At 38.9% G+C, this 14,408-nt stretch overlaps 1 protein-coding gene across 3 annotated transcripts in view; it reads left to right on the forward strand.

Annotated features, from left to right (window-relative positions):
- The window catches only part of ARSB (arylsulfatase B), a 212,380-nt gene that overhangs the window by 109,933 nt on the left and 88,039 nt on the right, over positions 1-14,408 (forward strand). For all 3 annotated transcript variants that reach the window (XM_032277510.1, XM_032277517.1, XM_032277526.1), the window contains exon 5: positions 6,345-6,588. In XM_032277510.1, the coding sequence (XP_032133401.1) occupies positions 6,345-6,588 (244 nt within the window). The remainder of the gene's footprint in view (positions 1-6,344; positions 6,589-14,408) is intronic.

Consider the following 14,408-nt stretch of genomic DNA (forward strand, 5'->3'; position numbering starts at 1 on the left):
CCTAGGTTTTCTTCTAGGGTTTTTGTGGTGTTAGGTCTTACGTTTAAGTCTTTAATCCATCTAGAGTTAATTTTAGTGTAAGGTGTCAGGAAGGTGTCCAGTTTCTGCTTTCTGCACATGGCTAGCCAGTTTGCCCAACACCGTTTATTAAATAGGGAATCTTTTCCCCATTGCTTGTTTTTCTCAGGTTTGTCAAAGATCAGATGGTTATAGATGTGTGGCGTTGCCTCCGAGGCCTCTGTTCTGTTCCATTGGTCTATATCTCTGTTTTGATACCAGTACCATGCTGTTTTGATTACTGCAGGCTTGTATAGTTTGAAGTCGGGCAGCATGATGCCTCCAGCTTTGTTCTGTTTGCTTAGAATTGTCTTGGCTATGCAGGCTCTCTTTTGGTTCCATATGAAGTTTAAGGTGTTTTTTTCCAGTTCTATGAAGAGGATCATAGGTAGCTTGATGGGGATAGCGTTGAATGTATAAATTACTTTGGGCAGTATGGCCATTTTCACAATATTGATTTTTCCTAACCATGAGCATGGAATGTTTTTCCATCTGTTTCTGTCCTCTCCTATTTCCTTGAGCAGTGGTTTGTGGTTCTCCTTGAAGAGGTCCTTTACATTCTTTGTTAGTTGTATTCCTAGGTATTTTATTCTCTTTGTAGCAATTGTGAATGGCAGTTCATTCTTGATTTATCTCTCTTTAAGTCTGTTACTGGTGTATAGGAATGCTTGTGATTTCTGCACATTGATTTTGTATCCTGAGACTTTGCTTAAGTTGCTTATCAGTTTCAGGAGATTTTGGACTGAGACGATGGGGTCTTCCAAATATACAGTCATGTCGTCTGCAAATAGAGACAATTTGACTTCCTCCTTTCCTAATTGAATACCCTTTATTTCTTTTTCTTGCCTAATTGCTCTGGCTAGAACTTCCAATACTATATTAAATAGAAGTGGTGAAAGAGGGCATCCTTGTCTAGTGCCAGATTTCAAAGGGAATGCCTCCAGTTTTTACCCATTCAGTATGATATTGGCTGTGGGTTTGTCGTAAGAAGCTTTTATTATTTTGAGATATGTTCTGTGGATACCTAGTTTATTGAGAGTTTTTAGCATAAAGGGCTGTTAAATTTTGTAGAAGGCTTTCTCTGCATCTACTGAGATAATCATGTGGTTTTTGTCTTTGGTTCTGTTTATGTCGTGGATTACGTTTATAGACTTGCATATTGAACCAGCCTCGCATCCCCAGGATGAAGTCTACTTGATCTTGATGGATAAGCTTTTTGATGTGCTGTTGCAATCAGTTTGCCAGTATTTTATTGAAGATTTTTGCATCTATGTTCATCATGGATGTTGGCCCGAAGTTTTCTTTTCTTGTTGCATCTCTGCCAGGTTTTGGTATCAGCATGATGTTGGTCTCATAAAATGATTTGGGCAGGAATCCCTTTTTTTGGATTGTTTGGAATAGTTGCAGAAGGAGTGGTACCAGCTCCTCTTTGTATGTCTGGTCAAATTCGGCTGTGAACCCATCTGGACCTGGAATTTTTTTGGTTGGTAGGCTATTAATTGCTGCCTCAACTTCAGCCCTTGTTATTGGTCTATTCAGGGTTTTGACTTCTTCTTGGTTTAGGCTTGGGAGGGTGCAAGTGTCCAGAAATTTATCCATTTCTTCCAGGTTTACGGGTTTATGTGCATAGAGTTGTTTGTAATAATCTCTGATAGTAGTTTGTATTTCTGTGGAATCAGTGATTATATCCCCTTTATCATTTTTTATTGCATCTATTTGATTCTTCTCTCTTTTCTTTTTTATTAATCTGGCTAGTGGTCTGTCTATTTTGTTGATCTTTTGAAAAAAAACAGCTCCTGGATTTATTGATTTTTTTGAAGGTTTTTTTGTATCTCTGTCTCCTTCAGTTCTGCTCTGATCTTAGTTATTTCTTGTCTTCTGCTAGGTTTTGAGTTTTTTTGATCTTGCTCCTCTAGCTCTTTCAATTTTGATGATAGGATATCAATTTTAGATCTTTCCTTGCTTCTCCTGTGGGCATTTATTGTTATAAATTTTCCTCTAGACACTGCTTTAAATGTGCCCCAGAGATTTTGGTACGTTGTGTCTTCGTTCTCATTGGTTTTGAAGAGCACCTTTATTTCTCCCTTCATTTCATTGTTTAACCAGTCAACATTCAGGAGCCAGTTGTTCAGTTTCCATGAACTTGTGTGGTTCTGAGTTAGTTTCTTAATCCTGAGTTCTAATTTGATTGCACTGTAGTCTGAGAGGCTGTTTGTTATGATTTCTGTTCTTTTGCATTTGCTGAGGAGTGATTTACTTCCAATTATGAGGTCAATTTTACAGTAGGTGTGATGTGGTGCTGAGAAGAATGTATATCCCAAATCCCCAGAAGAATATTTCTGTGGATTTGGGGTGGAGAATTCTGTAGATGTCTATTAGGTTTGCTTGGTCCAGATCTGCGTTCAAGTCCTGGATATCCTTGTTAATTTTCTGTTTCATTGATCTGTCTAACACTGACAGTGAAGTGTTAAAGTCCCCCTCAATTATTGTGTGGGAGCCTCAGTCTCTTTGTAGGTTGTTAAGAACTTGCTTTATATATCTGAGTGCTCCTGTATTGGGTGCATATATATTTAGGATTGTTAACTCTTCTTGTTGCATTGATCCTTTTACCGTTATGTAATGCCCTTCTTTGTCTCTTTTGATCTTTCTTGGTTTAAAGTCTGTTTTATCAGAGACTAGGATTGCAACTCCTGCTTTTTTTTGTTCTCCATTTGCTTGGTAAATCTTCTTCCATCCCTTTATTTTGTGCCTATGTGTATCCTTGCACATGAGATGAGTTCCCTGGATATGGCACACTGATAGGTTTTGGCTTTTTATCCAGTTTGCCAGTCTGTGTCTTTTGATTGGGGCATTTAGCCCATTTACATTTTTTTTTTTTTTTTTTTTTTTTGAGACAGTCTCACTCTGTCGCCAAGCAACAGGTTGGAGTGCAGTGGTGCAATCTCGGCTCACTGCAATCTCTGCCTGCCACATTCAAGCAATTCTCCTGCTGGGACTACAGGCATGCGCCACCATGCCCAGCTAATTTTTTTGTATTTTTAGTAGAGACAAGGTTTCACTACTTTGGCCAGGATGATCTCGATCTCTTGACCTCATGATCTGCCCGTCTTGGCCTCCCAAAGTCCTGGGATTACAGGCGTGAGCCACCACACCCAGCCAGCCCATTTACATTTAAGGTTAATATTGTTATGTTTGAATTTGATCTTGCCATTTTGATGCTAGCTGGTTGTTTTGCCCATTAGTAGATGCAGTTTCTTCATTGTGTCAATGCTCTTTACTATTTGGTATGTTTGTGTAGTGGCTGGTACTGGTTGTTCCTTTCTGTGTTTAGTGCTTCTTTCAGGAGCTCTTGTAAGGCAGGCCTAGTGGCGATGAAATCTCTGAGCAATTGCTTGTTTGTAAAGTATTTTATTTCTCCTTTGCTTATGAAGCTTAGTTTGGCTGGATATGCAACTCCAGGTTGAAAGTTCTTTTCTTTAAGGATGTTGAATATTGGCCCTCACTCTCCTCTGGCCTGTAGGGTTTCTGCCAAGAGATCCGCTGTGAGTCTGATGGGCTTTCCTTTGTGTGTAATGCAACCTTTCTCTCTGGCTGCCCTTAGCATTTTTTCCTTCATTTCAACCCTGATGAATCTGACAATTATGTGCCTTGGGGTTGCTCTTCTTGATGAGGAATATCTTTGTGGTGTTTTCTGTATTTCCTGGACTTGAATATTGGCCTGCCTTGTTAGGTTGGGGAAGTTCTCCTGGATAATATCCTGAAGAGTGTTTTCCAGCTTGGATTCATTCTCTCTATCACATTGAGGTACACCTATCAAACGCAGATTAGGTCTTTTCATATAATCCCATATTTCTTGTAGGCTTTGTTCATTTCTTTTCACTCTTTTTTCTCTAGTCTTGCCTTCTCGTTTTATTTCATTGAGCTGATCTTCAATCTCTGATATCCTTTCTTCTGCTTGGTCGATTCGGCTATTGAAAATTGTGTATGCTTCGCGAAGTTCTTGCATTGTGTTTTTCAGCTCCATCAGGTCATGTATATTCTTCTCTAAGCTGTTTATTCTCATTAGCATTTTGTCAAACCTTTTTTCAAATTTCTTAGTTTCTTTGCATGGGGTTAGAACATGTTCTTATAGATCAGAGAAGTTTCTTATTACCCACCTTCTAAGCCTGTTTCTGTCAATTCATCAGACTCATTCTCCATCCAGCCTTGTTCCCTTGCTGGTGAGGAGTTGTGATCCATTGGAAGAGGAGAGACATTCTGGTTTTGGGTGTTTTCATCCTTTTTGCACTGGCTTCTTCCCATCTTTGTGGATTTATGTACCTGTGTTCTTTGTAGTTGGTGACTTTCCGATGGGGTCTCTGAGTGGACGTCCTTTTTATTGATGATGAAGTTATTTATTTCTGTTTCTTAGTTTTCCTTCTAACAGTCAGGCCCCTCTGCTGTAGGACTGCTGAGCTTCACTCCAGACCCTGCTTGCCTGGGGATCACCTGCAGTGGCTGCAGAACAGTAAGGGTTTCTGCTAGTTTCTTCTTGTGTTATCTTCCTACCAGAAGGGTATCCACCAGATGTCAGCCTGAGCTCTCCTTTATGAGGTGTCTCTTTGGCTATGCAGGGGTTGGGGAGCTGCTTGAGGAGACAGTCTGTCCTTATAGGAGCTCAAGTACTGATCTGTGAGCTCCATTGTTCCATTCAGAGCTGCTGGGCAGGTACATTTGAGTCTGCTGCAACAGAACTCATAACCGCCTTTTTTCCCTGGTGCTCTGTCCTGGGAAGGTGGGACTTTATTTATACGTTCCTGACATGCTGTGCCTTTTTTTCAGAGATACCCTACCCAACAAGGAGGTAGCCTAGTCACAGTCTACCAGCAGAGGCGTTGCTGAGCTGCCGTGGGCTCTGCCCTGCTACTGTGTGAACTTCCTTGCAGTTTTGTTTATAGAGGTATGGTTAGAACTGCCTCAGTAATGACAGTCTGCCTCAGTAATGGCAGACTGCCTCTGTAATGGCAGATTGTCTTGGTAATGGCAGACTGCCTCGGTAGTGGTGGACTGCCTCGGTAATGGCAGATGCCTTTCCCCCCACAGAGCTAGACCATCCTGGGTCCAGCTGTGCTTGCTGTGAAACTCTCAATCCAGAGCGTTTCAGATTGCTGGCCTTTGTGGGGATGGGACTTGCAGAGCCAGACCACCTGGCTCCCTGTTTCAGCTCCCTTTTTTTCAGTTGAATGGGTGGCTCCATCTCCAGGCATTCCAGGTGCCAGTTGAAACGGCCGTCCAGATTTGTGTGAGTTTTTGTGCAGAGACCCACTGTGCCGGCTGAAACAGCTGTGCTGGAAACTAGTGGTGCTTTTCAGCCTGGGAATCTCCTGGTCTGTGGGCAGTAATAACTCATTTAGAAATGCAGTGATCACTCACCCTCTGCATTGTTCTCGCTGGGGACTGCACTTCAGAGCTGTTCCTATTTGGCCATCTTGGATCCCTCCTCTGAACCTGTTCTACTGTCCACTTTAATGTTTCACTTTGAGCCTTCACCTGGCTGGTAAGATACTTAACTTCATTTTCTCTAGTAACTTCTACCCTGTCTTTGCCAAAGTGGGAAGAGAAACCTTCTCTTCCCTGGTATTGTACATAATGAAGCTTTATTTCACCATCCTGTCAAGAAGGGAAGAATTTTTCTCACAATTATTTTTTCCAGCCAATTCTCTGTTTACAGAGACATTTATCAACCACTGGAGAAGTACTCAGCTTTCACACTTAAGAAAGAGATATTATTGCCAGGAAGCAGAATGTTAATTCATTTTCCACTTTAAATTCTAGAATTTTTTTTTTCCAAGAGAAAAAGAAAAAGGTTAGTTTTTGTCCCAACTTACCAGGAGCATTAAGTCACTAAGTGAAATTCACTTAGTTTTCTCTTCATGTATGGGGAGGGTCCCGGCTTCCATGGACTCATTTTCCCATGCTACACAAAGTAACACACGTGTATTTAAAGTTTATGGATTATTTGTCATAGGGATCTCTCCAAAGTGCATGTCATCAGGGAACTGCCTCATTTTTCAATGGCCTTTTCCATGGAGGATTTGGAGGTACATATGCATCACACTGGGACTTAGTTATGACTGGGTAATGAAAGGCAGTGTCAATGGGAAAAGGGAATTTAGTGTGGGAAAGATAAGGAATTTCCTTTTTTATTCTTTAAGCACCAATTTAATAACACTGTACATAGAGTCTCTGTTGTTAAATGTATTTAAGGGTTAACATCATCCTCATGCCAAGACCTACCTGTGTTTCAGATAATGGAGGGCAGACTTTGGCAGGAGGCAATAACTGGCCCCTTCGAGGAAGGAAATGGAGCCTGTGGGAAGGCGGCGTCCGAGGGGTGGGCTTTGTGGCAAGCCCCTTGCTGAAGCAGAAGGGCGTAAAGAACCGGGAGCTCATCCACATATCGGACTGGCTGCCAACACTTGTGAAACTGGCCGGGGGACACACCAATGGTACCAAGCCTCTGGACGGCTTCGACGTGTGGAAAACCATCAGGTACATCCTGCCCTTTTTCCTCCCAGGACAGAAACTCCAAGAGCAGCCTGACTCCATTGAGCGAGAATGATAGCTTTTGTGTTAAAATGATAGTTCAGCTTACAAATACATGATTTCTAAGAAAAATAAAAATGCCTTTAGAGATATTGTAAGTATATGTATTTTTAAATTATGAATTTGAGATTGTAGGCCTGTTTTGTATGTGAAGAACAAGATTGTCCTCAGCCTGTCGCCCTCCATGGAAGGTCTTTGAAGCTGAGTGGTTTTGTGTAGAAGTAGGCTAGGGTATTGTTAGCTTCCTGCAGGGGTTCGGGGGACTTGTCCTGTTGCCTACTAGAAGAATGGAAGACAAAACAGTGGGGAAAGAGCTGGAATAGGAACTAGGGATATGTTTAGTTCCATTTATTAACAAGTATCTAACAAGCACCTACTATGTGGCACACCCTGCTCTAGATACTGAGAAATTAGAAATGAACAAGCCAGGCAAGATCCTGGCTCTCAGGGAGCTATGTTCTAGTCGGGGCAGAAAGGTGTTAGACAAATGAACACACAGATGAGCAAGATGACTGCCAGTGGTAATAAGTACCATGAAGGCAAAGAAAGCAGTGTGTTGTGATAGAGAGAGCTGGCAGATGTTAAAGGGATACATCAGGGAGCAGGACCCAGACTCAGGTTTGGAAATCATGGTGGTCTTTTTCCTGTTTAACCCCCACAGTGTAGAGCAATAGTTCCCAAGGTTACGAGGCACATAACCTTAGAAGGGCAAGATATTCCCTTGGAGTACAGAAAGAAAAATTCAATTTTGTGTTTGTATTAATATCTAATTTCATCTTATCCTTTTTAAGTATATGTTTTATAAGGCACATAATACATCAGTAGACTTGTACGTAAACTTAATTTATAAATGAATATGCATATATTGGAGGTATTATTTTTATAATGACAATTGTCTAGTGCAGTGATTTTCAACCTCTGCTTGAGGTTACCGCTCTGTTTGGGAGTAGCAGCTGATTGACTGTCCCCTACTGGCCAGGGGAGAGGACTTCCTCATGCCATCTCTTCATCCCACTCCAGGTGTCCCAGCTCAAGAACAGTAGGGTTCAGGTTTCTAGTTGTAGGAAATACACAATGGAGTATTTAGGCGTAAAAAGCCGTGATGTATTTAACATGCCCTCAAATGGTTCCGAAAATTGTGTGTGTGTGTGTTTGTGTGTGTGTGTGTGTGTATGTACATGTGTACAGAGAATTCAAATGGACTGCAAAATTAATAACTAAAAGAAGGTAAGTAAAGTGCATAGGTATTTTTTTGTTATATCTTATTTTTGCAACTTTTTGTAAATCTGAAATTATTTCCAAATATAAGTGTTTTAAAAACAGGAAGTTCTGACAACACTGAAGAAGACCAACAACTGACTGGAACCAAATAGCGGCTTCCTTCTGTAGATGAAGTATTCACCCTTCAAATCTTCAATCTCTATTGCTCCCAAGTCCTAATACAGGGCCACTGCACTCATTTATGTTATCTACCTAGTCTCTGTAGGCATTTAAGTTTATAGTCCATGCTGAACATAATCATAGTATTCAACACTCTGGAAATACCATACTTTAACCATTCTCCAGTTGCGGGATATATGATTTCTTAACTTTTTATATTATCATTTTTTCTGTAATTAATAATCAATGTTAAAAAAATAGTAGCATTCAGCAGCCTACAATTATTTTTTACAAAGGAAGTTTGATAGTTCTTCAAGTTTTAACATTAAAGTTTAAAGTCCTATGAGTTCAGGAATGGATAGAAGAAGAGTTCAGCCAGGCCGCTCAACCTCTTACAACATGGAGTCTATCAGTTTCTCTCTAATAGGCCTCATCCAGAAGGGTGAGACTAGGGAAGGTCCTCATCTCTTACAAACCCAAAGGAAAATCTGATTTCATTAACTTTATAACCTTCTTTAAATTATTTTGCAACTCAAAGCTCCATGTTTTCCTTGGAGAACATATTAAATTTTAAAGCTCACTTTTCAAGCAGCAACATTTATATCATTGGGTAGCCATTTCTTCACCATTTCTAAACAATATTTTAGTTCTTGTAAGTCATATTATTTTCATATTATTTGTAAATCCTCACTAGCCTCAAACTGTTTCCTCTTCCTGCCTGAAAAGTTGATTTGTCAATTTGGAGACAATGATCAGTTTATGATTTTCCATTTCAAGAACACTCAACAGCATTCTAGTCACAGAAAAATTAATGCCACTGAACAGCTAAGCTGAGAAACAAACAGCAATAAAACCTTTTCTCTCACTAGAAATTTTGAAACTTTGAACTCATTATTTGCTCATTCATATGAGATGACTTCTTTTCTTTTTCTTTAGAACATTTCTGCCGGTATCCATGATCTAAACTTGATGTGTTAAATTTAAATTTAATTTCCCTGAGTGTAATATATGTTATTGTAGATAATTTGCAAACTACAAAAAATAAAAATAATCACTCAGATCTTACCTGGAAACAACTACTATAAACATTTTGTCATATTTCCTTAAAATTTTCCTTTTCAGCATTTTTTTTACTACATCTTTTTTTCCTTATTTAACAGACCATTGGTTTTAGATTGTGTTATCCAAGAAACTCACTGCAAACAATATTTCAGTAACTGCATAGTCAATCGCATGGATATACCTTGATAGACTTAATTGTTCCCTTGACTTTCTTTTTTAGTTTTTTAAGACAATAACTCTGAAATGAACTCTTTCTACGTGAACTCTTTGTCTACATTTTGGATTTTTTCCCTTAGATATAAATGATTTGAAATTAAATCACTGAGCTAAAGAAACTGACCAATGTTGGGGCTTGAAAAATAATACCCCAAAATGGAGGCCCCAGAAGCAGCCTCAACAACCATAGTTTTTCTCTGACCTCTTTCTGCCCTCTTGTTTCTCGGTCTCATTTTTTCCTGAGGCAAGCCACAGAAACTAGAATCCTTCTTCCCCACGACGGGTCATAGAAACCAGAACCCCTTCTCGCCAGGGCTAATCATAAAACCTAGAAATGTTACTCTCATTTTCCCTTTGCCCTATTTGTGTAAAAAGTGGCCATAAAAAAGTTATCTGGCCTACCTCGTTTAACTGTAGGTCATAAGACTCCCATTCCAGAGCGAGTCCTCCCCTACACCCAGAAGGAAGGAATACATGCCCAGAGAGGCCAAGAAGAATCTAGGCAGACAGACCTTGCTGGGTTTCTCCACTCAGGCTGTTAGTATTGGAGCATACCCTTTTGTCCATTTATATTTCTACACAGCTATCCATATTTTGTTAAACCTACACATAAAAATGAACAATTTCCTTTATATCTTTGGGTCTTCTAAAGACTCCCATATATACACATTAAATAATTTGGTATGCCTTTTTTCCTGTTATTCTACCTTTTGTGAGCTGATTTTTCAGTGAACTTTCAGAGGGCCAAGGGTGGCTTCTACGTTATTTTAAAAGCATTTGACACACATTACAAAATTGCTTTCTAAAAAGCCAGTACTAATGTGCTGTTATTCCACAGCTGTAGAAAATGCTCATCTTCCTCATAGCTTTTCCTTATAAAGCTTTTTTAAAAAATCTTTGGTAATATTATAGACAAAATGGTCTTGTATTAACTTGATTTATTATTATTATGGAGATTAATATTGAACTTTTTATATTCCATTTGTATATTCTCTTTTGAAAGCATTCATTCCATGTGTTTTTACACTTATTTCACTGAAAAGCGGGTGTTTTCTTATGGATTTATTTGCTCCTTTATGTCAGGTTTTTTGACTGTTGTATTTCTTGCAAATATTTTTCCTGTTTTATTTGTCTTTTTATTTTGTTGATATCTTCTACAGGGATGTCTTTCCCACGTTTATTTATCAATGAAATGTTTTTCTCTTGCTTTTTTGTCCAGAAAGCTTTTTCTCAGCTTCAAATGTGCTAAATATCTATATTTTCTGCTAAGTGTTGTGATTTTATTTTCTTCCATGTATTTTTTTCTTTTTCCTTTTTTTTTCTTTTTTTTGAGACAGAGTCTTGGTCTGTCACCCAGCTGGAGTGCAGTGGTGCGATCTTGGCTCACTGCAATCTTCGTCTCCTGGGTTCAAGTGATTCTCATGTCTCAGCTTCCCAAGTAGTTGAATTACAGGTATATATCAATGTACCCAGCTAATTGTTGTGTTTTTAGTAGAGCCTGGGTTTCGCCATGTTGGTCAAGCTGGTCTTGAACTCCTAGCCAGAAGCAATCGACCTGCTTGGCCTCCCAAAGCTCTGGGATTACAGGTGTGAGCCACTGCACCGACATAATTCTTAAATTGTTGCAAGATGGTGTGTGTGTTATGTGAGGTCGGTATCTAAATCAGAGGAGTAACTTTTTTGTCAGTTTTTTAAGATTATTAGCCTCTTTGAGACTGATGAAAGCTGTGAACTTACAAGAAAAAAGTACCTGAACATATGCACAAAAATCTAGATATTACCTATTTTATGATATTAGAAATTGATTACACATTCTTTCTAAAACATTCTTTACAAGCCTATGCCCCTTTTGCTCATTTTAATGCAAAACTTAGGCCTACGTCATGGTAAAAAGGAAATAAAACCAAAATTTCCAAGCAAAGCAAAACTTGAACTTCAGTTCAGGTTATCATCAACTTTCGATATAAAGGCTGTAGAGGTTTGGCTTGAAGTAGGAGAAAGTTTCGAGCAATTTTGAGATAGCAGCATTTGTGGCATGCTTGATATCCAATCAGTTTTTATTTTTGTTTTGTTTTGATGCCAAAAATGTTGTAAATGCTGGCTTGCATAAGGACACAATAGCACGTCGAATCAAAGCTTTATAGCACACTTCGCCAGGTGAGGGTAGGCTTGCATCGAAAAATAGTTGAATTCATTTGGAGTAATATTGTTTGTCCCCAATTTACTGAGGTTATTATCTTTGGCAAAGTTCACCTCATCAATATTTGTCCATTTAGCTATGTTTTGGATTATAAATCCACATTTCAATCTTAAGATTATGTTGATCAGAAGCAACCTTTAAGAGTTTGGCTCATATTTGCTTCTGACTGCAGAGAAATTGGGAAAAGTCTAATCACCCTTAGCTCCAAATTGCAGATCCTTCCTCAGTGTTACCACACTCTCCTAGCAATCAATCTCTCATGGAACAGGGGCACTTTGTTCTTCAGCAGCATACATAGTGGTGACTGCAGGGCTTTAATCAAAAGATATGGCCAAAATTATTGTCCAGCTAGGCTAAATCATGATATAATGGGCTTTCGTTGTTGTTGTTGTTGTTGTTGTTGTTGTTGTTTTTTGAGACGGAGTTTTGCTCTTATGGCCCAGGCTGGAGAGCAAACCTCCACTTCTCAGGTTGAAGCGATTCTCCTGCCTCAGCCTCCCAAGTAAGTAGCTGGGATCATAGGTGCCCACCACCATGCCCAGCTAATTTTGTATTTTTTTTTTAGTAGAGATGGGATTTTTCCATGTTGATCAGGCTGGTCTCGAACTCCTGACTTCAGGTGATCCGCCCGCCTTGGCCTCACAAAGTGCTAGGATTACAGGTGTGAGCCCCCACACCTGTCCTCTTTTTGTTTAATTTTAAAGTAAAATTTCTGCCCAAAGTTTGATCAAGCATTTTAAGAGTTGTTTTCTGGAAATTCAGCAAATTTCTATTTAGAAAGCAAAGAACTTCTCTCATTCTGTTCCCTTTGCTTGATAAAAATTCCTGAAATAATAATTCAGCGTGGGGCCTACTGAAGTTGGTGCTTCTCACAGCATTAGGCAAGCCTTCTTTCAGAATTGGTGGCAGAACATTTGGCACCCTTGCCTGCTGATACAGAAATTGCCCAGTCACGTTGACATCTGGTGTATCTTTTCCAAAGCAGCAAAAACAAATGGACAGCCAAATGTCAAGAGACTCCCGATCTGTGCCCAGAGGTCTGAAACTTTTTTCCAGAAATGGAAATACCACGTTTGAGATGATGGTAGTTTTTGAAAATTTGAAGAGGCTCATGAAATAGGAATGCCAGTAATGGATGAAAAACAGTTGTCTGTGCTGAGAGCATCAGAGGTTTTATTAGCATATAGTTATGAATTTCTCTTAGGACTGCTTCAAAATATTAAAATATTAGAAGAAATATCAGCAGTTCTGGAGTGAGTGACATTATTTACAACAGGAGCTCCTTCAACTGCTTCAGTTTTTCTTCTTTCCAAGCCACAGACCATGTTTGTCATTTCTAGGGGACATGACTTCTCTAAGCGCTTTCCAATTCTGTGTAGTTTTTCTGCTTTTCAACTCAATAAGCAGCCTATAGTTTGTTTGAAGACATTTCATAAGGTTGGTTAACAAAAAGGAAAATCAAAAGATTAGTACTTCACAAGTTTCTTTTTAATTATTTTATCTTTAATTAAACAATGTTAAACATAAGCAGACCAGGTGTGGTGGCTCATACCTATAATTCCAGCACTTTGGGATACCAAGGAGAGAGGATTGCTTGAGCCTACGAGTTGGAGACCAGCCCGGGCAACATAGCGAAACCCGTCTCTACAAAAAATACAAAAATTAGCTAGGTGTGGTGGCACCTAGTCCCAGCTACGCAGGAGGCTGAGGCAGGGGGATCGCTTGAGCCCACGAGCTTAAGACTTCAATGAGCTGTGATCATGCTCCTGCACTCCAGCCTGGGCAACAAAGCAAGACCCTGTCTCAGGAAAAAAACCAAAACAAAACAAAACAAAACTCCTGATCATAATGGTAGGAATTTTTATTATCACTGGGAAGCACTTTTAGATGTCATAACATGACAGTAGTGACAACTGAATATTATCTGATGATGTAAAATATCTTAATAATATGTCATTATAAAAACTTTTCCCCCACTGTCAATATTATTTCAAGAAGAAAGTTAAAGGAAAAGCAAATATTTTCACCTCAATTTTACAGATGCCATGAAGCCAAATAAAGCATGATGGTCCATGAGCTAAATGTTAAGAATCTCTGATCTAAAATGGATACTTCAAGAAAAAAATCACATAAAATGATACTTCATTCCACATACTAACAAGACAACTCAGACTGATTATTGAATAATATTTCCCTTTTCACTGATTGATGGCACTACTTTAGGTTTTAAGTTCTAATGAGTACTGTGATCTGTCTTGGGGCCCTCTGTTTTAGCCCACCGACTTATCTGTTCTCATGCTGGCACCTGACTGTTGTAATCATTGTCTTTTTCGAGTATGTTGTCTGGTAGAAATGGTTACCAGCCTCTCTCCTTTGTTATATTGCCTTTATAAAATTTCCTTGACAAGTCTCACTTTTTAATTTTTCCTAGTGAACTCTAAAATTATTTTACTGTTAAAAGAAAAGCTTCTCATAAATTATATTGAGTGAAATTAAACCTGTAAATTAAGCTGCCAGCAATGTACATATTCATGCTTTTCACTTGAATACTTAAAGTTGTCCCCCCAGCTTACTAATGCTCTTTTCATTAAAAAAAAAAATCTGTTTTCTCTTTATTTTATTTTGGACAGTTTCTGTTGCTAAGTCTTTAAGGTTTTATATTTTTTCTCTATGTCTAACCTTCATCAATTTCATGCAATGTGTTTTTCATCTCGTGCGTTGTAGCTTTCACTTCTTGAAGCTCCACTTTGGTCTTTTTAATATCCTCACTGTAACTACTTAACTTCCTGAACATATAGAATACAGTTATAATAAATATTTTAATGTCCCCTGCTAATTCCAACATCTATATCACTTCTGGGTTGGTTGTGATTAATTATTCTCCTTGTTATACAGGTCATATTTCCAT

Source organism: Sapajus apella, unplaced genomic scaffold, assembly GCF_009761245.1.
Source record: "Sapajus apella isolate SASKATOON/1434 unplaced genomic scaffold, GSC_monkey_1.0 scaffold1, whole genome shotgun sequence".
Classification (NCBI taxonomy): Eukaryota; Metazoa; Chordata; class Mammalia; order Primates; family Cebidae; genus Sapajus; species Sapajus apella.